We start from the raw sequence: 24,812 nt of genomic DNA, 5'->3' as shown, positions 1-24,812 counted from the left end.
AACATGATTCTGGGATGTATTAACAGGTGTGTTGTGAGCAAGACACGAGAAGTCATTCTTCCGCTCTACTCTGCTCTGGTTAGGCCTCAGCTGGAGTATTGTGTCCAGTTCTGGGCACCGCATTTCCAAAAAGATGTGAAGAAATTGGAAAGGGTCCAGAGAAGAGCAACAAGAATGATTAAAGGTCTTGAGAACATGACCTATGAAGGAAGGCTGAAAGAATTGGGTTTGTTTAGTTTGGAAATGAGAAGACTGAGGTGGGACATGATATCAGTTTTCAGGTATTTAAAAGGGTGTCATAAGGAAGAGGGAGAAAACTTGTTCACCTTAGCCTCTAACGATAGAACAAGAAGCAACGGGTTTAAACTGCAGCAAGGGAGGTCTAGGTTGGACATTAGGAAAAAGTTCTTAACTGTCAGGGTGGTTAAACACTGGAATAAATTGCCTAGGGAGGTTGTGGAATCTCCATCTCTGGAGATATTTAAAAGTAGGTTAGATAAATGTCTATCAGGGATGGTCTAGACAGTATTTGGTCCTGCCATGCGGGCAGGGGACTGGACTCGATGACCTCTCGAGGTCCTTTCCAGTCCTAGAATCTATGAATCTTAGGTACTTCTCTGGCCCTATCACTGTAATAGCTGAGTGCTTTACAGTGTTAATGTATTGATTCGCCCACTATTTTGTGAGGCAGGGCAGGTCTGCAATCCCCATTGTACAGATGGGAAAGTGAGGCACAGAGGGGCTAAGTGACTTGCTAAGGTCACACAGGAAATCAATGGCAGAATGGGGACCTGAACCTTGATTCTCCCAAGAACCCGGCTAGTGCCACAAGCTAAGCACTAAGCTTTGCTTCCCCTGCAAAACACCCTATACAGGGCCAATGCCTTGCCCCTCAGTAACCCTCCATGAAGACCCACCTTGTCAACCCTCATGATTCCTCCACCCCTCAGGCTCCGCTGTGATCCCTATCACTCAGTCAGGGCCCCTCCCTATAAGGATCCACTCTTTTGCTCCTTATGTGACCCTCCCACCCTTCAGTAATAAACCCCCTGAAGTAGGGTTACCAACCCTTCAGGGCTGTCCTGGAGTCTCCAGGAATTAAAAATTAATGATTATGTCATGTGATGAAACCTCCAGGAATACATCAAACCAAACTTGGCAACCCTACCTTGAAGGGACACAGCCTATCACCCCTCATGTGACCCCCTCCACCCAGCCCCTCAGTGACATCCACCCTATGACCCCTCACGTAATCTCCACCGCTCAATGACCCTCCTCCCCCTAGGACCCACCCTGTCAGCCCTCATGTGATCCCCCGCCTCCCACGTGACCCCACTGACACCCCCGCGGAGGCCCAGCCTATCACCACCACGTGACTCTCCGCCCCTCAGTGACACCCCCGCCGGGGCCCAGCCTATCACCCCCAGGCTCATCCCCCCTTTCCCGCAGCCCACGTGCCGCTGAGACCCGCCCGGCCGCTCCGTCCCGAGCCCCTCCCAGTCTGCGGCGACTCAGCCAGCGGCAGCCTTGGGAGAAGGGCGGTGGCTGGGATCACGTGTGTCTCCTCGCTCAGCTGCTCCGACCCCGGTGCTGTCCCCAGCGCAGCCGCCACCGCCGCCGAGACCCGGAGCCGCTGCTCCGCGCCGGCCGCCTGAGCGCCGCTGAGCCCGCGGTGCCGCCAGAGCTGGGAGGCGGGTCGGGGGCGCTGGCCGGGATGCTGACGCTGGTGGCCCGGCTGCTGGAGTGGCTGCGCTCGCTGTTCTGGAAGGAGGAGATGGAGCTCACCCTGGTGGGGCTGCAGTACTCGGGCAAGACCACCCTGCTCACCGTGCTGGCGGTACGGCGCCCGGCCACGGCCTCCCCGCGGCGTGGTTGTCGGTCCCCGGGAGAAGGGGGCCATGGTCCTGGCCCTTCTGGTGCGGGGGGGGGGAGGAGGCTGTGTCTCTAATGAGGCGGGGGGGTTCTGTCTCTGGGGCGGGCGGGAGCTGTCTCTAATGAGGCGGGGGACTCTTTCTTGGGGCTGTGCCTTTAATGAGATCGGAGGGTGTCTCTAGGGCAGGCGGGGGAGCTCTGTGTCTGGATGGGCGGGGGGGGGGAGGGCTGTGTCTGGGACCCTGACACTGGCGTAGGGGTGTGTGTGTCTCTTTTAAGGGGACAAGGGGACCCTCTCTGCTGCGAGAGGGCCGTGTCTGGGACTGTCTCTCTTTTGGGGAAATGGAGGTGGTCTGTCCCTGGGTTTGGATGCAGTAGGCCCCCAGCCCTGCCTGCTGGATGAACCTTGTCTGTGGTTGGTTTCCCTCCTGGGAGTGAGCCCTTGGGGCGATGTGTAGTAATACAGCGGTTCAGAGTCTGGGGCACCCGGGGGTCTGCGAGCAGGTTTCAGGTGGTCCAAGCATGGCTGGCATTAGACTCGCAAGGCCCAGGACAGAAAACTGAAGACTTGCCACATGGGATTGCAGCCCTGGGGCCCTAAGTCCCGCTACCCCAGGCTGAAGCTGAAGTCTGAGCAACTTAGATTTGCGGTTCCCCCTGTAGTGGGGGGGCCTAAGGCAATTGCTCTCCCTGCTACCCCCTACTGCAGGCCCTGGCATTTATATGCAGGAAAACAGTTGTGGCATAGCTGGGCCATTGAGTTTTTATGGCATGTTGGGGGAGGGGGCCCCAGAAAGAAAAAGATTGAGAACCCTTGTAGTAGTACATGGGGGGAACATGATTTGTATTTGAGGCTGGGAAGCAGATGGTTGCTAGAAACTTTGTTAGGATTTCTAGTACCTTGTAGCTGAATGCCCGGCACCTCTCTTCCCTCCTGCTCACCTCCTCATCCCCTCACAAGAGAGGTTTATTGCCTGTGGTGAAGTCCTCATCCTGTCATAAGATCTCTGTAGGAGTGGGGGATGGGAAGAACCCTGGGACAGTGACCATTTCACAATCGCTTTAATATCACTCCAACAACAGATGTGAGTTTAAAGTAAGTTAGAGATGAGAAAATAGCTTTTTGATTATCAGGTTCATCCATCTCACTGCGAATCCCCCAGGCAAAGGATATTTGTACATTATACAGTCACTCTTTCTACAATAAAATAGTGTTTTGTTTATATAAATCCTCACATCAACACCTTCTATCTAGCTAAAATGCACCTGATAAAATAATGTTCTAGTCTGTCACTGAGACTTTATCACCACCTTCACTGAATCCCTTCAGTGACTCCCACTCCTCCATCACATCAAGTTTTAAACTTTTTTCACCTTACTTTCAATAGGTTTACATCAGCTTATGTGTCTGATCTACTGTAGTATTGTGTCCTCCTCACATGATGGTGGCCTCAATGTCTTGTTCATCTCCTCCTCCCATTTCCATTTACATGCCCCTTTCCATTCTGTCCCTATGCTTAGAATGCCCACTCCATATCAGTTTGTCAAACCACCACTCCTCACATCCAAGTCCCTTCAAAAGATTTGCTTCCCTGATACCAAAAAGATGCAGACTGAATATTAGAGCTGTTTGGAACATGGAATACCTTTTCTGTAGGAAATTCCAAAATTTAGTTAGAATAGGAATGTAACAATAATTTTTCAAAATGTCCATTGGAGCAAAATTCTGTAAATTCATTTTGGAAGAATCCAAATGACATTTTATTTTGTGTCAAAACCTTTTGGTTTGATAAGGTCGAAACATTTAGTTTTGACTTTATAACATTATAATCAACAAGACTTATGTAATGTCATATAAAGGTTGAAAGATTTTTACTATGATGTCATGGCAGCCAAGCAGCTAGATAATAGGCAAGCTGGCCAGCAGGTAGCGATCTGAGGAGCTGACCAGTGTTCCCTCTAATTTGCCCCACACGTGTGCGGAATAAATTTTGTTATGTGCACCAATACAAAGGCAATGTGTGACACATCACCTCCATATTGGTGCACATAACAAAATTCATATGGCGGGGATGGGGCCAAGGGTTCGGTGTGTGGTAGGGGGCTTAGGGCTGGGGCAGAGGGCTGAGGTGCGGGGGGTGAGGACTCCAGCTGGGGGTGTGAGCTCTGGGGCGGGGCCAGGAATGAGGAGTTTGGGGTGCAGGCTGCCTCGGGGCTACAGCGGGGAGAGAGGATTTCCCCCAGTTCTCTCTCCCTGCAGCAGCACTTGGGCTGGGGCTGCAGGATAGGCACCTCTCCCCTGGCCATGGTATGTCCAGGCTGGGGCTAGGGGAGGGGCACCTCTCCCCCAGGCCGCGGCAGGGCTGGGACCAGGCCACGGCAGCCCTGAGTGCCTGCGCGGCGCTTAATAGGCTGCTGCGCAGCTTTGAGGGAACTTAGGAACTGACCAGCTGGTCTGCCATTCTGCCTGACTTCTTCCGAAAGTTTCAATGGAATAGACACATTCCCATGGAACATTTTGATTCCATCAAATCAGCGTTTTCTGATGGAAAATTGTTCTGTCAGAAAACTTTCGACCAGCCCTACTTGTCAGTATGTACTGATCAGCTAAGCTATCTTATCTATCTGTTTATCTATTGTTACTCAAAGTTTATCTTTCCTTTGGGCTTCCCAATGCATTCCATTGTCTCCATTTAGCCTGTCATTGTTACTGTGATAAATGAGAGGGGGGTAGTTCTCTTTTGTGGACAGCCAGCCAGTTAGCATAGAATCTCTCTTGGTAGCTCTTCTCCACTTGCTTTATCTGTAAAGGGTTAAAAAGTCTGACTGCATGCATAGGTAAGGCGAAGTGAGTGGGCACCTGATCAAAAGAGCCAATGGGAGGGCTAGAACTTTTTAAAATTGGGGAAAAACCTTTCCCTTGGTCGGTCTGTCCGTTGTTCTCCGGAGAGAGGAGACACATAGCAGCAATGCTATAAGAAGCTTTAAGACCGGTATGGGAAATCATCAGATCATACCTAGAACTACTTATTTGAACTCCAGATATGTAAGTAAATCAGGGAATGTCTAGGAAAATGCGATTAGGATTATTTCTTTTATTTCTTATTGGCTCGTGAACTCCTCTGTGCTAACCCCCAAAAGCTTTTGTTTTGCTTGTAACCTTTAAGCTGGACCTCAAGAAAACCATTCTTGATGCTTAATTATTATATTTGCTCTTTTAAATCTAGCAATATCCTGAGTTTCCCGATGTATTTTCTTTCTTTTTGTTTTTAATAAAATTTACCTTTTTTTAAGAACGGGATTGGCTTTTTTGTGTCCTAAGAGGTTTGTGCAAATGTTGTTTAATTAGCTGTTGGCAACAGCTGATTTCCTTTGTTTTTTTTCTCAGCTCTTCCCCGGAGGGGGAGTGAAAGGGCTTGAGAGTACCCCCACAGGAAAGAATTCCCAAGTGTGCCTTCCTGGGCTCTCAAAGGGGTTCTGCACCTGGGTGGTGGCAGCATCTACCCATTCAAGGTCAAAGAAAAGCTGTAATCTTGGGAGTTTAATACCAGCCTGGAGTGGCCAGTATTAATTTTTAGAATCCTTGTGGGTCCCCACCTTCTGCACTCAAAGTGCCAGAGTGGGGAATCAGCCTTGACAGTTACTACTAACTTATGTTGCGGTATCACCCATATAGACACTTGAAGAGTCAGTCCCTACCCTGAAAAGATGGCAGTTTCAGAAGAGAAAAAACAGGAAGCATGGGAGGAAGGGATACAACATATAAGCAAGTGATTGGGGTAGTGGTAAGCACACAACTTTAGTCCCACATTTGTTTTACTTTATAATATGGGGACCAAGGTGCGATGAAGGGAAATGGCGGCGAGGGGGTGGGGAGTGAGATCAGAAGAGGAAGGAAGCAAGATAGAAGGGAAAAAAGAAGAGAAGCGTGCAGGTATTGGAGAATGAGGCTAGCAGCGGGGCCACTGGGAGGGTATGTTGTGAGGAAGACCATCAATCAGCAAACGGAAAAGGATGTCTGCAGTTCAGATTGTAAAAGGCAGTTTGCTGACATATCTGGCATGCGGGTGATCTGATGATATGGGCCTCAGCAGTGTTGCTGTTAATCTAGTCTCCAGCCGAGGAGCATTCAGCTCACAAGGGCTTGCTCTGCCCTTGGGAGTTCTTGCTTGGCAAACAATAAATCATCTTGCCACTTGCAACCATTGCAAAAATAGAAATAGTCTTACAATAAGACGACAGCACCAGTGTAATAAGATGTGCGGGTGTTAGTGCTTAATGATTTACATTGCAAGGAGTTGGCTTCCCACTAGCAGTGTGTTTATGGTGCTCTCTGCAGGTATACTGGGACTGGCACAAACTCTCAACCTTCTGCTGTAGGTTAGAGGAGAAAAAGTAACTAAGAAATAACACCTTTTGGTTTTGGGTTGCATTTACATTAGCAAACTTTGTGGCTATAAGTCACCACATCACAACTCAATCAGTGGTAGCAATGTTGGACAGGACTCAACTTCTTGTTGTCATGTTACGTAATTCTACTCAGAATGGGCTAGACAATATGGCGGTACAAAAAAAAATCTGCACTGTGCACACTACAGTTTCTGTCATTGCTATAATCAGCGGAGATGCACTAGTGAAAAATTACATGTCTAATTTCTGCCAGCACAGATGGAGTCTAAGAAGAATGCTATGAAATGAATCACTTTTGACCATGGTTTCTGATTTGGGGAAGGGCACAGATTGCAGCTATGGAAAAGCACATGTATTGTGTCCTTCAGGTTGGAGATAAGGTGTCATGATAGAGAAGGGTTGGTTGGGAACCAATTCTGAAGTAAACAGTCCAGAATAAGTGGTTCACAGTGGATTATTTTTGACTACAATAGACCTGAGGGGAGGGGATTGGAAGTGTGTGGGGGGAAGAGGGAAAGGTTGAATGGGAAAAGAGAAACCATCATGACAAGGGACTGTGGTGTACCATAAAACACAGTGGTAGGATGTCGTTTGTATTGCAGTAGCTTCAGAGATCCTTGTCAGGGTTCCACTGTGCTAAGCCATGTACAAACACATTGTGAGACAGTCCCTGCCCTGAAGAGCTTGGGCAAGATTTTGCCCTGTTCTACCAGTGTAAATCCAGACAAATTCTATTGTCTGTAAAGGAGTTATTTTGAATTTTAGCCTGTGTAACAGAGCAGAATCTGAGCCATTGTTAATGGTAAGAGTGACTGTTAATGAAAATAGTCCATATAGTTATGGTAACTCAGTATTTGGAGGCATTTAATTCAGTATCCCAAAGCATTTATAAATCCATATTTGTAAGCATGTGTAACACAGGCACTCAGACTAGATGATTACAATGGTCACTTCTGGCTTTGGAAGCTATGAAAAATTCATTTCAAACCCCTCAAGCATCAAATCTATTGTTTCCTTTAGATTGTCGTTTGTTTTATTGAAATATGATAGAATAAGGATGTCTGACTGCACACCCCGAAATATTGCAAAAACAAGATACGTATCTTGTGGGACCTTCCCAGGAAATAAAGTCCTGTTTTATTGGAGTTATTCTTTTCACTTCAAGGCTCCTTATAGTGCTTGAACCAAATAATCTTATCACAACAGATTCCCCTTGATAAGAAACTATATGTTAATTGGGCAATGATTAGTAATCTCTCTCCCTGCCCCCCCCCAATCCTTGTCTTTCAGCTAGAAAGTCCAAGATTGTATATGGAGAAAAGAACTATAAAAATAATGTTGTCTAGCTTGTAACTATTTCCTTTCTACCATAATAGAAACATCTCAGAAAGATAAGACCAAATATCTAAACAGGAGACGTTAATTGTTTGAGGACCCCAATATATACATTGTCTCTCCAATACCAGGGCAGTTATGCCTTTTATTTTATTACGTATGTCTTCCTATTTAACATGTCTGATGTATACTTTACTAATAAAAATGGAAGATTTACTTTCTTAGGATTTACCAAAATCATGACTTTTAATGGATTCCTGGCGTAACTATCTAATTCCCTCCTCTCCGCCCCCCCAAGATTCAGTATTTAAAGAATAATCACATTTCTTCTGGTTTCTCCCTTTGAAAGTCAGTTCAGCATAAAATAAATATTCAGCATAAAATATTGAACAAATTAGACCAATGTCTTTACCAGAAGATTGAAACTAACTAGACTTTGTCTGATTTTATTCAATTCCAAATTTCTGCTTCTGTTGCTGCTAGGCATGTGGTTTTATATAGGAGTACAGGTACAATTGTGTTTAGTGATGATTTTTGCACGTGGAGGCATTTATAGAATGTGACTGTCAAGGGTTCCTTCCCCACTCTGAACTCTGGGGTACAGATGTGGGGACCCACATGAAAGACCCCCTAAGCTTATTTTTACCAGCTTAGGTTAAAAACTTTCCCAAGGCACAAATTCCACCTTGCCTTGAACAGTATGCTGCCACCACCAAGTGATTTAGACAAAGAATCAGGGAAAGGACTACTTGGAGTCCTATTCCCCCCAAAATATTCCCCCAAACCCTGCCCCCCCATTTCCTGGGGAAGGCTTGAGAATAATATCCTCACCAATTGGTACAGGTGAACACAAACCTAATTGAAACAAACAATGAAAAATCAATCGGGTTCTTAAAAGAAGACTTTTTAATTAAAAAAAAAAAAAAGGTAAAAGAATCACCCCTCTAAAATCAGGATAGTAAGTACTTTACAGAATAAAAGAAGACTCAAAAACACAGAGGATTTCCCCTCTAGGCAAAACTTTAAAGTTACAAAAACAGGGATGAACCTCCCTCTTAGCACAGGGAAAACTCACAAGCTAAAACAAAAGGTAATCTAATGCATTTCTTTGCTATTACTTACTATTTTTGCAAGACTAGATGCTTAGTTCAAATATGGCTTAGGGAGATGTATTTTCCCTGCCCTGTTTCCTTGTTGACTCTGGGAGAGACCGACAAAAAAACCTTCCCGCACAGATTTGAAAGCGTCTCCTCCCCGTATTGGTCCTTTTGGTCAGGTGCCATCCAGGTTATCTGAGCTTCTTAACCCTTTACAGGTAAAAAAGGAATTAAATGCTACCCTTAGCTGTATGTTTATGACAGTGACTGAAACAAAGAACGAGGGAGAGAGACACAGAAACAAAGGATGGGGGCAAAGCATGGGAGAAAATATATCTATAAGACGGCCTATAGAGAAGTTTGGTATCCTGGGAACAATATACCCTGAACAAACCAAGGAACTAACTAATAGAAGTTGTTTTAATCTGAAAGATAGAGAACATTAAAAAAAAATCAAGTGGGAGCAACAGATCTTTATTGAAAGTTATGTGACTTTTTAAGCCCTAGACTAGAAGTGGTTTACCATAGTTGGTAGATAAAGGATAGAGTGATGGAATCTTATCCTCTTAACCCCAGTTAATGAAGGGGAAAGATGCAGCATATCTGGTGTGACCAGTGATAACATTAAGAATCAGTCAGTTGTCAAGTAGCATAGAAAATAGCTCCAATGTAATGTTGTTCGTGGGACAAAATGCCTACTATATTTATTAAAGTTACATTTTTGGAGGTGATGGATGGCGAGGGCATAGTGAGTCCTCTACTTAGGTTCTCATTTTTCACCTCCTCCTCTCTCATGGTATTATGGTAAAGCGCACTTTACCAAAAACTAAGTTCCTTTATTGTAGCAATGTTCATTTCAATTGAAAGGCACTGGACAGGACTCCCCTTAACCCAGTGGTTCTCAAACTTTTGTACTGGTGACCCTTTTCACATAGCAAGCCTCTGAGTGCGACCCCCCCATATAAATTAAAAATACTTTTTTATATATTTAACACCATTATAAATGCTGGAGGCAAAGCAGGGTTTGGAGTGGAGGCTAACAGCTTGTGACCCCCCATGTAATAACCTCGTGACCCCCTGAGGGGTCCCGACCCGCAGTTTGAGAACCCCTGCCTTAACCTTTTGTATGAAAGAGTATTTTCCTAAAATTTCCCAAATTATCACTCATTCAGCTCCATTTATTGCAGTAATAGTAAGAACTTGAGGGTAGATGGTGCTTCCAACATCAAGCTACTCAAAATACCAGTTATTCCCTGCAGCACCACCCATTTTCACCATTGTTACCTTTGGTGGAGCTGAACCCATGGTAGCAATGGTGAGGAACTTTAGGAGAAACATCCTAGTGTTGTCAAGGCCTCATAGTAATCCAACAATGCTGCCCCGAGATTAGCTAAAGGAACCAGATGAAGCGTATTGAGAGTTTCTTTGACAACTCAGGATAATCAGTCTAGGAACAAGAGGCCAGACATAAGTCAGTTTTCTCCCAATGGCAGGACAGTGTGTTAATCAAAGCATTGGTTCATGTTATTTTAAATAATTTACATAATTCTCAATTTATGTTGTGAAAATTAAAGATTATTTAGACTACAAATGCTGAATGTATCAGTTCTTAATTAGTTATATTAATTATAACTTTTTTTTTTTTTTTTAGTCAGGGCAGTTCACAGAAGATATGATTCCTACAGTAGGCTTCAATATGAGAAAAATAACAAAAGGAAATGTTACCATAAAGGTAAGTGTTCTTGTCTGAATCATACAAAAGAGGAAATAACTATTAAAACCAAATTTTTTAGCATGGAATGTGAGCGTGGTGAAAATGGCTGCACTTAGCATAATTGATGACAGCTGTCATTTTTGTCATGTAAAATAATAGGATGGACTATTCTTTTTAATAAACTTTATTGAGACTTCTTTTGAATATGCACTGTGGTCAGTTATTTCAAGAAACCAACAGAAGTATGTTCACTTTTATGAAAACAGACCTACATAGTGAAGAACACATTATTAAAGTAATCCAGCAAATGTGAAACGTAGTCTATTTAAAAAAGAAAGTTAAAACTATTTTCTACACCTGCCAATGTATCTCTTTGCCAATTCTTGTGACTTTTCAATAACTCTTGTATGTTTGAACTAATCATCTTCTCTGTGCTCTACTGCTGTGTGAAAAACAGGAAAAATTTACTTAACAATGCCAGGAAGTAGTGAATCTGACTATATGAAGTGCTGTCCAATGCACAAATTAAACTGACAATGATTTTTTTCCCTCTAATCTTTTTCAAGTATAATAATCTTACAGTTAAAACATCAGTATAGGGGAAAAGCAGACAAGCGTCTAAGCTGACAATGTTATTTTTTAGATGTTTCTGGTCAAAACATGTCATCTTTTTTCCAGTAAATACATTCTTATTTTATTTGTATTATTGCTTTCATTTAATTTGTCACTGGAAAGTCCCTGCCAGGCCAAAGCCTTCCCTCCACACTTCTTCAAATGGAAGAAGTTCAAAAATTATAGGATGGGTTGAGAGAATTTCTTTTGGCTCCAACTGATCTAAATTAGAGCAATATTGCATATATTCAAATTACTGTGCTATCTCGTATATAAACAGTTATCTGCTACTTCTCCTTTTTTCCTGGATCTGTCTTTTCTGTTCTCGTCGCTTCTTTCTCCTCCATTTCTTGGAAATTGTCTCTCTTCCCTCTGGATTTGTGGGCTTCCTGCACCTGGTTGAAGGCCTTGCCTACTCAGGAAAGTTTGAGGGTTTTTTTTGTTTGTTTTTTATCGTCTAAGATATTAATTTAAACTGTTGTTAACCTGCCCAAAGCTTTCTGGACACTCTTATTCTGGTATGAGTACTTTTTTTTGGTTTAGTTTTTCTCTCTTGGTGGGTTTAATCTAAACCAAAAAAGCCACTCTTCTACTGGAATAGGAGTATCCACATGAGTGGGCTATACTGGTATAGCTGTATCAGTATAACTGTCAAAACTTTCCCATGTAGACAAGCTCTGTGTTTGTACAGCACCTAGTACAATGGGTTCTCTAGTACGAATTTATCAATCTTTTCCCCCTCTCTCCCTTGCAGGTATGTTCTGCAAACTGGCTAGGGTTTTTTTTTTCCCCTGAGGCTTGCATTAATCTTTTAGTCCTGTTACACTCACCACCAACTGTCCCCTTTGTTTTTTCCCACCTTCAAGGATCACTTTCTAATAACAATCTAGCACTCCCAATTACCCCTATAATTATGTGCGAATTTTGATTAGAGGTCCTTAAAAGTTCTAGGCCATGGAGAGAGGGCATTGGAATTGAAAAGTGAACTGAAATTATTATCTTACAGTATTTCTGTGGTTAATTGTGGTAATTTCATCTTTTTCACTGTAATCACCATGTCAGTGCTATGGACATCTCTGAACAGTGGTGGAAAGGCAGATGAGTCCCAGTGATGAAACCCTTATGAAACAAAGGGCCAGGGAGCAAATCAAGTAGGGAAGACCTACTTCTGGACACGCACAGTGACATGTACTGGGACTCTGAATGTACTGGTTCAAGGAACTCAAAAAGATGACGACTCTGGAAAGATAGGGCACATTTAGGCAAGAGGACAGGGAATTGATGCAGGACTGTTGAGGACTGAGAGGGAAATTGATTCTGTTGAGTTAGTCAAGAAAACTTGAGTGCTTAAGTGGAAAGTAGTCACAGGGAAGGGTACTGTAGCAAGTGAGTGAACCCCGAGGTTGGTGGGAACATGCAAAGATGTGGAGGAATAGAGGAGCCTGGGGGTGGCAGGCAGAGGTATTGGGGTGAGGGGGCCCAGAGTGGGGAGATGTTTGTTGGGGGCGGGGTAGCGGGAAATTGAGGGAGACCCACAGAAGTGGATTAGAGGGAATTGGAGAGGAGATGTGTAGCTAGGATGGTGGGGTGGCAGCTGTGTTGCCAGCTCTTTCGGTATTTTGGTGAGTCCAGCAACTTTGCAGCATGAATACTGGTCTATTTCAATCTCATGGGAAGATCCTGGCAACTCAACATTTTTGCCTGAGCTATAATTGATGCTGCAGTTCTGGCTGGAACCACCAGAGGCAGGCACTGGCAGGTTGAGCTGCAGTTCTAGCTGTTGCCAGCAGAGGCCGCCCCTCCACTTGCTGTGGAATCTGCTCCCTCAGTTGAACTGCTGCCTATGCAGGGCGTGGAAGCCCATGGGAAGGCAACTCAGGGATAGCAGCCCTTCTCACTCCCATTTAGTGCTGTGCTGGAACCAGGGCCGGATTAAGGTATAAGCTAATTAAGCTACAGTTTAGGGCCTCGCAATATGAGGGTCCTCTAAAAAAGAAAAAAATGACTCAATTTCAAATTTTATCAAAATCGGTTGATAAATAAAGGCGATTTGGGAAAAAGAAGATTCTCTCTAAATATAGACATTTTCATTCAAATGACAAATATACACATCTGGCTACACAAATACTCTTACCCTATCCTTCCTTCCCTAATTGTTCATTACTGACAGGTGGGAGGCTGGGGCTGAGAAAAAAACGATAATTGCACTTGTAAAATTAGTGTTTCTATGAGTAAGTCTGCTATCGATCTCCTAAGGCAGTGTTTTGTTGGCCAGCTGCTACTGGTAAAATTCTGACCGTGCCTTCATAACTTATTTAAATAAATAAATCTCACTGCTGATAAAATCGGGAAAAATGTGAGGTCAGAGATGGCAGTGTCGTGAAGCAATCCTGCCAAACTCATGCTCGTATGTTAGCGTGTTCTTTCTTCTTTTGATCTGTACATACGTACAATTGTGTATTTAGTGCACACGCCACTTTCTGCTTCATGCGCTATCTGTGCTTCACATGATTGAGTTTGCAGATGATTGTCTTGTGGACTTGGGTCAAGTGGATCTTGAGGAGGATAAATTTGTGTTGGCTTCCCTCCGTCAGTTTCAGGAACTTCACAGTAAATATCGGAGAGTGCTGACGAAAGGATAAATAGAGGGTTTTGAGAGAAGTGAAGGAAGATGTACATATATATCAAAATATTCTGAGTACTTGGTGAGCAAGTTATTTCAAACTATGTGCATATATGATTTATAGGCTATTAAAGCCTATAATAGTCATTATATTTGCTTGAATATAGGCTAGTTTTTTTCATTTTCTCAATGCCTGTCTAGAGATTACCAGTCATTTTTCTGGTAAATTCTTTCTCTTTCACGCGTATAGCTTGTTGTCACTCTGTGTCTCCGAGGTGTTTACTCGAGATTAATTAGTGGTCCTGGGGAGACAGAGGATAGAGAAGCGAATGCGAAAAGAGATGTCTGCCTCAAAAAAAGACTGGGATTTTCTGCTCGCTGGGTTTGGAGGGCACAAGATAATATTTTATTATAGGTAGTATGCGATGTAAAAAATTCTTATATAGACTTATATAAGATACTTATATAGACTGGAGTACTGTGTCCAGTCCTGGGGGCCACATTTCAGGAAGGATGTGGACAAATTGGAGAAAGTCCAGAGAAGAGCAACAAAAATGATTAAAGGTCTAGAAAACATGACCTATGAGGGAAGATTGAAAACATTGGGTTTGTTTAGTCTGGAAAAGAGAAGACCGAAGGGGGACATAAGTTTTCAATTATGTAAAAGGTTGTTACAAGGAGGAGGGAGAAGAATTGTTTTTCTTAACCTCCCTTTCTGCAATTTAAGCCCACTGCTTCTTGTCCTATCCTTAGAAGTTTAGGTTGGACGTTAGGAAAAACTTCCTAACTTTTAGGATGGTTAAGCAGTGGAATAAATAGCCTAGGGAAGTTGTGGAATCTCCTTCATTGGAGATTTTTACTTAGTCCTGCCATGAGGCAGGGGACTGGACTAGATGACCTCTCAAGGTCCCTTCCAGTCCTATGAGTCTACAAATCACATATCATATGCATAATTGATTGTATTTTTATAGTATGGCAAAAGAAAAATCCCAACAATTCATTGTTTCGTAGCGAAAATTAAATCAGAATAAACATTTGTAACTGTTTTATATATAGTCTGGATAAACTTTGTATTTCCCTAACAAAATTAATCAAACATTTTTTCATTTATTCATATGAAAAGAAGGATAATTTTCCTTATTCATGGTGTAAAAAAAATAAAAATCCTCTCTTGTTTTCCTGTGAGAACATAGACAAAATAGCACTAATTTTCACAGAAATATCCTGGTAAAATAACACAGGTTTTTGGCATATATAATATATATATTAATAAAAATATTACTTGTTGTTGAGATAGATATATAAATCTCAATATTTATAATATAAAATTAAAGTTGTTACTTGTTTCAATAAAAACTTTCTACTACTAATTGTAGTACCAATCTTAGGTAATTCAGCATAACCTTCTATAAAAAACAAAACAAATCAATGTATTGGAAAAATACAACCCACATGCAATTTTCTGATGGTTTGCTTATTACCTGGGTGTAATTCATATCAGTATAACTAATAGTTGAGCTTTAAGCTAGTGGGTTATCCTTCTTTTCATATGAATAAATGAAAAAATGTTTGATTAATTTTGCCATCTTATATCCTCTGAGTCTCATTGAGTATTCAGACAAGGAATTCCACAATTTAAATGCCCCAACAGAGAAGAAAAATTTCCTGAGAACTCATCTAGTAAATTGTATTATTTTATTTTGTATTTTTGTATATTGTATTATTTACTTCTAACTTTACTTACATATGCAATTAGTTCAAAGAATTTGTCTAAAATTTATTTGTTATGATGTCATCGTTACAGAGGGCTGCTGAAAATGAAGATTATTATTCTATTTTTACAACTTAGCCTTTGTATATATGCAAATATAAAGTTTTCATGTTTATATATCCAATGTCCTTTCTGTGAAAATAATAAATTCCATTTTTTTCATGGTGTGGGGCCTCTTACACTTGACATAGTTTAGGGCCTCAGCATGTCATAATCCAGCCCTGACTGGAACAGAAGGGTGGGAGAAGGAAGTGATCCTAGGTATGTGTGCTTCCCACCTTTACATCCTGTGGGGAGCCAGTTCCTTTGATGCAACGGAGCTTCAGCATGGAATGGGCCGGGCAGCGGCAGCAATTGGGAGTGGAGAGGGAGCTGGGCAGGGACAGTGTTTTGGGAGGAGGAACTGAGCAGTGTGTGCCAGGGATTGAGGGGAGAGAAGGTGCTCGGACAAGGCCAACATCTGGTGATGGGGGAGGCGCAAGGCTGGGGCTGTGTCCAGCAGAAGTGGAGAGCATGAGACTGAATAATGCCCACTGGATGGAGGGGCCTATAGGGAGCAGGGCATGGATGAAGAACCCACAGAACAGTGCATGGGGAGGGAATCAGGGAAAGGTGTTGAAGTGTCCCACCTATCAATTAGGAGTAAAAGTGAGTAGGTCCTCCCAAATGTGAAATGTGCGTACATATCTCTCCCCCCTTCCTCCAAGAGTTCAGAAAACCGACCAAAAGGCAATGGGAGTGTAGCTCAAAAATTATTTGTTTTGTAATCTCATGATTTTTCAGCTTGGGGTAGTCAGTACTGGACTAGATAGAGGTGGGTGGATGGAATAGAGGGAGACAAAGAAAAGGAGGAATTCGAGAAGGAGAGACAGGGTGACCAGAAGCCCCCCGCCTCTTCCTGATTCCTATCGTAGGTAATGAGGAATTTTGTGGATGAACAGCTAGGACTTGGGCCATCAGAATGTAGTGTTTGGTCTTGGGGGGGATGGGACAGAGAAATATGGGATTCAGGGAGAGAATGTAATTGATGAAGCTGGGGGCACAGAATAGACTAAAGCAGTGGCTCTCAACCTTTTGAGACTACTATACCCCTTTCAGGAGTCTGATTTGTCTTGCTTACCCCCAAGTGTCTTGCGTACCTCACTTAAAAACTACTTGCTTACAAAATCAGACATAAAAATACAAAGTGCCACAGCACACTATTACTGAAAAATTGCTTACTTTCTGAGTTTTACTATATAATTATAAAATAAATAAATTAGAATATGAATATTGTATTTACATTTGAGCGTATAGTATATAGAGCCGTATAAACAAGTCATTGCATAACATTTTAGTTTGTACTGACTTTGCTAGTGCTTTTTATATAGCTTGTTGCAAAACTAGGCAAATATCTAGATGAGTTGATGTACCCCCGAAAGACCTCTGTGTACCCCCAGAGGTACATGTACACCTGGTTGAGAACCACTGGACTAAAGACTGAGAATTGAACTATTGGAGGGGATGAATTTCAGAGATGAATTGGGTGGAGGTTCAGTTTCAACTGTCTCAAGCCTCTTTGCCCTGCTGAACTAGGGTATGGATGGGGGTGACAGAAAGTAAGTGAATCCTGGCTTCCGCCCCAGAGGCAGGAGCAGGAGAACTACTCTGTAGACCCCAGACCTGAATGGGGGGAGCAACTATGGGCATGTTGAAAAAGTTGTGAAGAAAGCCCTGCGTGGATAGAAATTTATACCCGTGGATGCGGATATCCTCAGATATAAATCGGTGTCCACGGAACCGCAGGGCTTCTCTGGGAACTGCAGCAGTGAAAGGAACCGAATGTGGGGCTGCTGCTCCCAGGAGCCAGCAACCCATGTTGGCAGCTCCTCCAGTGCGGCTGAACCGCCTCCAGCACTGCCCACTGGGGTGGGCACCAGACTCACTGGCAGCTGTCCCTGGTCATGTTCTTGTGTTCAAGCGGAGTCCATGCCCTCAGATGGGAGATGCAGACAGCTGCATGGAAGGGGCAGGGATGGGGCTAGAAGCAGTACAGCTGTGCCAGAGGAGCTGCTGGCATGGGGCGCTGGCTCCTGGGAGCAGCAGCCCCATGTTCTGCTCCTTTCGCCGCTGCGGTTCCTGGGAGAGCCCCGCAGCTCCGTGGATACCAATTTATATCCACATCCACGGATATAAATTTGTATCCGTGCAGGGCTCTAGGTGTGAACTGCCCAGGAGAGCTCAAGCTGGCATTGCCAGCCCTCCTTCTCTGACTCTTAACTACTGCTGCAACATTTCTTGTTCCCATGGAGTATAGAGTGCTGTGAGTCCTGCTGCCTTTTCACTGTTGTTTAATAATAAAAACCTCATCTTTGCTTTAATAGACGTTATTCAAAGATCATCAGACAAATTAATAATCACTACATTAATTACTGACCCATCTCTCTAAGCCAACAGCCCTTTCTTTCCTGCTTTCAGTCTCCCAAATAAAGCTGAGCGAATAACAGATTTTTTGGTTTGGTGGCCAAACTTGGGGGGCGGGGGGACAGGAGAAGGGGGGAGGATGGATAGATTCCTTTTAAACTGAACATTTTTTTTTTTAAATGAAAATGCAGCAGATTTTTGTTCGGGTTAAAATGAAATGTTTTAAATGTCCAAATCAACACTTCTAAATAAAATGTTAATTCAAAATTACATTTTGAAATGGTTCTTCAGATTTTTCTTTTTTTTTAAACGAACTTTTGGCACTTCTGACATTTTTATTTTATTAACTGAATCAGCCTCTCACTGGGTTTGTATAATCTAGGAGCAGTTTCATGAGCCATGGCAAAAGTGGGTATGCGTTGTCACCCAAAATCAGTGTGGGTTGAGGCACCATTAATGTCAATTTTGTTCAATGGGAATAGAGTTTCCTTTTGTCCCTTCTGAGAAGTCCAGTTTTTGAAAATTCTGGCATCATGCCCTTTTTCTGGCTACCATACATGTCAAAGATAATGCACTTAGATCTGCATTGCCACTGAGTAATACCCCTTTCTGTTATTGTACTCCTGGCCTTTCTTTCAGGAGCTTTGTATGTTTAGCAGTTTTGAGGCTCAGGCCCTAAATATGTTTCCATTTGATCACTAGAGAAGAGTATCATGATTAAATTTAAAAATATACTGCATAAAGTGTGTGTCTGGGAAAATTACTCTTGTTTCTCTCAGAGGTAACACAATATTGCTTATCTTGTTACCTAACTGGAAAAATGTCATACAAGTAGGGCTTCATCCACCTACAGAAACTGACAGCAGGGTTCTTCAAAGGGCCAGGAATTATTTCAAAGAACGTAGTGTTCTCTGATGTATTGCCTGGTGGAAATGTAGTCATGTGAATTTTTTTTTCAGTGTATACAGAGCGAGTCATAAAAAGAATCTACACTGCAAAAGGTGAGATGATAGACCATTAAGAAGTACATCTAAGCTCATCATTTGCATCGAGCAGGGGAGTGTATCTTCCACAGCAGCTAATTTGGCTAGTACTAAAAGAAGGCATCTTTTGTTAGATACCCTACTTTGCTACTTTAATTGAAGTGTTTTTTCCCATTTCCTTGTCAGTGAAATTGAGTATTTCCTGATGTGCTATTTCCTCACTGTGCTAGATGAACAGTTACTGATAATTACTGCCTCTATATTGTGACTTTGGGAATTGGCATTAAATATTATAGGTGTGCCTAGGACCTCTGTGGAAGCGCCTTATTCCTCCCTACTTGTCAGTGTACAGTATAATGTTGTCAGAAATTGCTGGTGTATGTTGCCCTCTGAGCAGCACCCTAGAAATCTGTTTAATCTCTGCATTGTCCAAGGATTTAGTCTCTCCCTGTGAGTTTGGTTCCCATCTCTATTTCTACAAGATTTAAAGTTTTTTCTTCTGAAAACAGTTTAAAAAAAAATCCTGTCTGGTTGCAAAGATAACCTTCTGAGTAGAAATAAATGTGGTGATTGCATGGAGGCAGACATTGAAAGAACAGCATAAGACAAAACTATCCTTTCTCCTCCTGCAACTTTCCATTACCTGTCAAATCTTTCCACAATAAATACTTATCAAAAACCAACCAGTGCATTGAGTCCCTAATCCACCTACAGCTTTCCAAATTCTTAAGCATGCCTCCAACTGCATCCCTGCTCCCTTGCTAAAACTTTCCTGTGCACAAAAGGGAAAGATTTGCCCCTTAAACCTGTTACGCAGTCTGATAGCTGCAATTTTGAGAGAGTTTTATGCCCAGATAAAGTATGGAAATTGGACAAGAGGGATTCCTGTTTTTGAAGAATTTGATTTAACCGATCAGTGTAAGGACACTAAAAGGAATGGTGAATCTAAAGCATACTGATTACCCTAACTTGCTAATTAAAACATTAACTAGTGTTTGTACTGGACAGCCTGCTGAGAATATGAAACACTTCTTATATGCTAAGAATTATTACTCCACAGAAACTGACAGGAATGAATAAAACATTTTATTTATAAAATTCTATGGGAATATGATCTGAGATTTAGTCTGAACAACATCTGCTTAATATGATTTAAATATCCTCTTTAGCAATGCATCCACCTAGCAAAGAATCTTCTTCCTTATTCTACTCCTGGGGGCATTCTGCACCACTGCACCTGTGCATAATTAATGAGCCATGCATATTTTTAATTTTTGCGCAGAAAAAAGCTTCTGCTGAAAAGTTGCTGCAGTTCCACATTTTGCCCACCAGAGGGCACAGTGGCAATAGAACACAACAGCTGTTCCCAGCCAGCTAGGGAAGAGAGAGCCTGCAGAACCTTCTTCACAGCGCCTGTAGGCAGTGTTGGGCTGCTGGGAGGTCAGACGGGCTCATAAGGGCTAGTGGGGGAGGACAGACTGGGGCAGGGGCTGAAGGGCCACATGGGGAGGGAGTGTCTGAATGGGGGTGAAGAGACGCATGTGCTTGACTGAATGGGAGAGACTAGGGGTCAGTCAGGGTCTGCATGGGGGAAGCTCCCTAACAATCCCTCCCCAGCCCCCCAAAAAACCTGTTCTATACTTTTCCCATCCATACTCAACAACCCTCCCAAGTTCACACCTAGGCTCCTTCCCAGCAATTATTTCCCTCTTCCTCAGCGCTTCTGTTGCCCCAACTCTCCCCAGCCATTGCACTGCTTCTGGGGGATGTGGGAAATATGGTTCTCTATTGTAGTTTAAATGAATCATTACTCAGAGTTCTGTATTAATATGCCTAGTAAGGAATCTATTTTTCAAAAATCATTTTCTGAATCTTTTTTGATATCTGCATTGTTACAGACGTACTTGCTGACAGGTATTTTGAAACAAATGACCAAAAATCATTGAAATTGGTGCGATTATATTGTGTTATTTTGACAAATAAAATATGCAGAATTTGAAAATATTGTGCCCAGACGTTTTAATTTTTTGGTGCAGAATTCCCCGAGGAGTATTATTCATTTTGGGCATATGCAGGGCATTTTCCAGTTCTTCAGATGTGCTGGTCAACTTGGGATAAAATTGCCTATAAAATGTGGCCATTCTAATCACGAGGGATCAAAGAAGACTGCAGTAACAATTTAAAGTCTAATCTACATTTAATATCACCTAGACCAGTGGTTCTCAACCAGGGGTCCGTGGCCCCCTAGGGGGCCTCAAGCAGGCTTCAGGGGGGCATCTGAGCAGGACCAGCATTAGACTCACTGGGGCCCAGGGCAGAAAGCCGAAGCCCCACCACCTGGGGCTGAAACCTGAGCAATGTAACTTCGCGGGGGCCCCTGTGGCATGGGCCCCAGGCAATTTCCCTGCTTGCTACCCCTAACACCGGCCCTGGCTTTTATATGCAGAAAACCAGTTATTGTGGCATAGGTGGGCCATGGAGTTTTTATGGCATGGAGGGGGGAGGGGGCGCAGAAAAAAAAAAGTTTGAGAACCCCTGATATAAATCTTGATTTTTATAGCGAGTTGTATCTTGTGCTATTCAGTCATAGCTTCCCTCCTTTACCAGTATATACCCAATATACATGTTTTTCCCTATATCAGTGGTCCCCGAACTGTGGGGTACATCCTCCTAGGGAGGCACGGAGGAACGTTCGGGGAGGAGGGCTTGCAGGAGCGCCACCCAGCCCCACATTGTCACCAGATCTGCTCTAGCTGCAGCTCAGGCCCCGGCCCCAGCCTTGGCTCCTGGGCCCTAGCCTCCAACCGCGGCCCCGCTCCCAACCATGGCCCCAGCTCCTGACCACAACTCCAGCCCCACTCCCAACTGCAGCTATGGTGGTGCGGAGGGAGAGAGACGCGGACAGATTCCATTATAGGTAAGGGGAGGCGTGACAGAAAAATATTAGGGACCACTGCCCTATACACGAAATACTGTGATGCAAAAATGAGTTATGTACTCAGCATAAAGGGCATGCACAAGAATACATTTCTATGACCAAGTCAAATGTATGTCTTAAATGAGTCACCATCTAAGCATGTATCTTTAACCCATGTCTTTCCTCTTCCTGGTGTATGTTATATCCTCATTTGTCTGTCACTTCTGTCATTTGGATTGTGAGCTGTTTGCGGCAGAGGACTGTGTTTTCTACGGAGTACCTACCACAGTTGTGGGCTCTGTAAAACAACAAATAAGCATAAGAAGGATGGTACTAGTATGAACAGTAGTTACCTAATCATTTTTATTTGGATAAATAAAGGTAAAGAGGTACAGATGGCAGTTCATACACTACACATTTTTCTAGTTAATCAGTTTTGTCTGTTTTATTTCCCTATTAGAGATCATTTCAATGTCTCCAGTTATAGAGTAAATGGCTTCCAAATCCTATCAAATACATTCATACCATTTTGCATCCTGTATCCCATTCTGTAATGGATTGCCAACAGGTTTATTGAGAGAACTGATTCATATTCAGTTGGAGATAACTTGTCTTTCCAGTGTTTCAGGATGATTCTGCTGATTAGACTAATGCTCATATAGCTGAAGAAATATCGCATAGATTAGGTATACTATATCACTGGACAGGGTGGAACTGATATCTTTGTATCTCAGATTCTCATTTTTACTCCAAGCTACACCATCCTGTAGACCTTTCTGTTTCCAAGAGTAATGAATCGTAGTTTTCTGAAGTCTTTTCTTAACACTCTGTCTCCCCCTTCCTCCTTTTTCTTCTGATCCATCAGGAAAATAACTTGTTTTTTCTTCCCACTCAAACAGATGTGCACCATATGGTAACTGTTTTTTCAGGGTCCTCGTTACCTAGTGTGATATTGGCATTGGTGTGAGGTTTGCAGTATTGCACTATGTAGTCATCCCTTTTTATGCTTTATAAATAAATGGTTGATTTTTATTAAGTCTTTCTGAAACATCCCCAAAAAGGTCAGGGAGAGTCATAATTGATACGCAGGTGGCATACAAATGGTCATTTTGCTGTCCTTAAAGTGTACATTCTTAGTTGGGGATCAAAAGCAGTCTACTTCATGTGATATATTAATGTGTTGCCAGAGGGAGTAAGATATCAATCCAGGAATTATTTAATTGTGAATTGGGAAGTATTTTTATCCAAAATATGAGCCTAAAGTGTTGGAAATGATACAGAGATCAATACATGAATATGATTTATGGACTATGGAATAAAAAGTAAGGTTCATGCCAGTTGGAAAAGATTTAGTTCCAGGGATCTATTTAAGTCTAACTCTTCCATGTGAGTCTGCAGTCCTTAGCAGCCTCCAACGTAGGTGGATTTGGGAAAGAGAATAAACTTGAAAAAAATTATTGAGAAAATGTAAAAGGTGTAAACCTTTTCTGCTCTATATGTTCTTTATAAATCCAAACTGAGTCGTAATACATATCCCTCCTAGTTCTGGTTCAGATCTTATCATTTTGGTAACTAAATAGGTTTAAGAAATAATCACCTCTCTCTGTGCCTGGCTTGAGAACAAATACATTCCTTTGGTTTTATTTTTCAGAAGTCATCAGTATTTTAATAGTTGGGTGACTTGTAACATAACATCTACTTCAACGTAGCTACAACTTCCCTATATGTAACCATACATTTTAGATCCTTATAGTGATACTTTATCTTAGATGCAATTTTAGCTAATGATTATGAACGTTTGGGTCTATTCTCATGGGTGAAATTCACCACTATATAAACAAAACCAGAATAAATGGGTTTTAGGCAGGAAATTAAAATCTCAGTTCTACAAATGCATGAATAATTGTTTTTTGAGTAGTTGTCCCTGTGGGTTCTGCACTTCAGGTGCATGCCTGTGTGTCTGGTCAGACATTTTTTTTGTAGCAGTGTCCACATGGTCCACACCTGCACCTTGCATATCCACGTGCCCTTATCTGAGGGCATATAGGGGAGAGCAGACCCACCACCACTCCAGTTCCTTCTCAGCCGCCCGTGGCCTGAGCTGGATCTCTGTGGTGTCCATTAGTTAGCCTTTCAAGTTTAGCTAATCTGCTTTATCTTTTATTCATTATTTCTTATTGTGTTTATTTTATTTCCCCATGACACCCGGTGTGCATTTTGCCCCCTCCCCTTATTTCTTCCTGCAGTCAGGACATTCTCCCTCCCCCCCACACACATCTTATTTGCCCCACCCTCAACCTCTCTCCCTTTGTCTGAGGCCTTCTCTTCCTTTTTTTAAAACAGCATGTGCCCCAAACCCCAGGTTTCAAACTTTAGCAGACCTGTAATAGGTCTTTTCTCCACAGCTATAGACCTCTGACTCCCCTCTCCTGACAGATACCAAAAGGAATCTTCTGCTGGTGCTGTTGCACGTTCTGATGCCAGCATGTGTGCTGGTACCAACACGATTGGCCTCCCTCCCCCAACTAGAAACAGAGAAGGTTACTTCTTTGGACTCAGAAGTACCACTAGATTCTCATTGAGACCCACTCACCTGAGATGTATCTTGAGGAAGAGCTCCCAGAAACTAGTCAACGAATCACTCTACAACATCCTTGGCAGGAACACCCTTATGTTCCTCCACCTTTTGCCTTTGCCTCACCTCAGTGGGCCTTTTGGAATCCTTGCCTTGTTTGGAGATCAGTACTACAGGGCACACACATGCAAGAGGATCCATCAGGAGGGACAGCCATTGTCCAAGACCATGCCCTATTCTCCCCTCCTCAAGGGTACTCCTTTGAGGAGCAAGTACTGACAGTTGAGGAAGAGGTGACACCATCTGAAAGAACATCTCAAAGAACTCCAGTAGCCTCTGCTTCCATTGAAGTCAGTGGGGCTACTCACATTCTTACGGTTAAGCATGTGCATAAGTGTTTGCAGGATGGGGCCTGAGTGATTATTTTCAACCTATTAAACTCTTTAAGTAAAATGTATCTATATTTCATCTTTTCATGTGGTGAACTAATTAGTCATGTC

General features: G+C 42.8%; 1 protein-coding gene and 1 long non-coding RNA gene across 3 annotated transcripts in view; one reads left to right on the top strand and one right to left on the bottom strand.

Moving 5' to 3' along the window:
• Positions 1–1,390: 1,390 nt before the first annotated feature.
• LOC101941138 (ADP-ribosylation factor-like protein 8B) overlaps positions 1,391–24,812 on the top strand; it is a 35,195-nt gene continuing 11,773 nt past the window's right edge. Inside the window, exons 1-2 of one of the 2 annotated variants that reach the window (XM_065555661.1) lie at positions 1,391–1,837; positions 10,366–10,446. In XM_065555661.1, coding sequence (XP_065411733.1) covers positions 1,715–1,837; positions 10,366–10,446 — 204 coding nt within the window. In that variant the 5' untranslated portion in view covers positions 1,391–1,714. The remainder of the gene's footprint in view (positions 1,838–10,365; positions 10,447–24,812) is intronic. The other variant, XM_005305706.5, reaches the window with a different exon arrangement.
• LOC135973236 (uncharacterized) overlaps positions 18,392–24,812 on the bottom strand; it is a 47,754-nt gene continuing 41,333 nt past the window's right edge. The window contains exon 3 of the long non-coding RNA XR_010590022.1: positions 18,392–22,035. This is a non-coding gene — a long non-coding RNA (uncharacterized LOC135973236). The remainder of the gene's footprint in view (positions 22,036–24,812) is intronic.

The sequence above is a fragment of the Chrysemys picta genome, chromosome 1 (genome assembly GCF_011386835.1).
Source record: "Chrysemys picta bellii isolate R12L10 chromosome 1, ASM1138683v2, whole genome shotgun sequence".
Lineage (NCBI taxonomy): Eukaryota > Metazoa > Chordata > Testudines > Emydidae > Chrysemys > Chrysemys picta.
The sequence above is the reverse complement of the archived record's forward strand: the minus strand, read 5'-3'. Positions and strand labels throughout refer to the sequence as shown.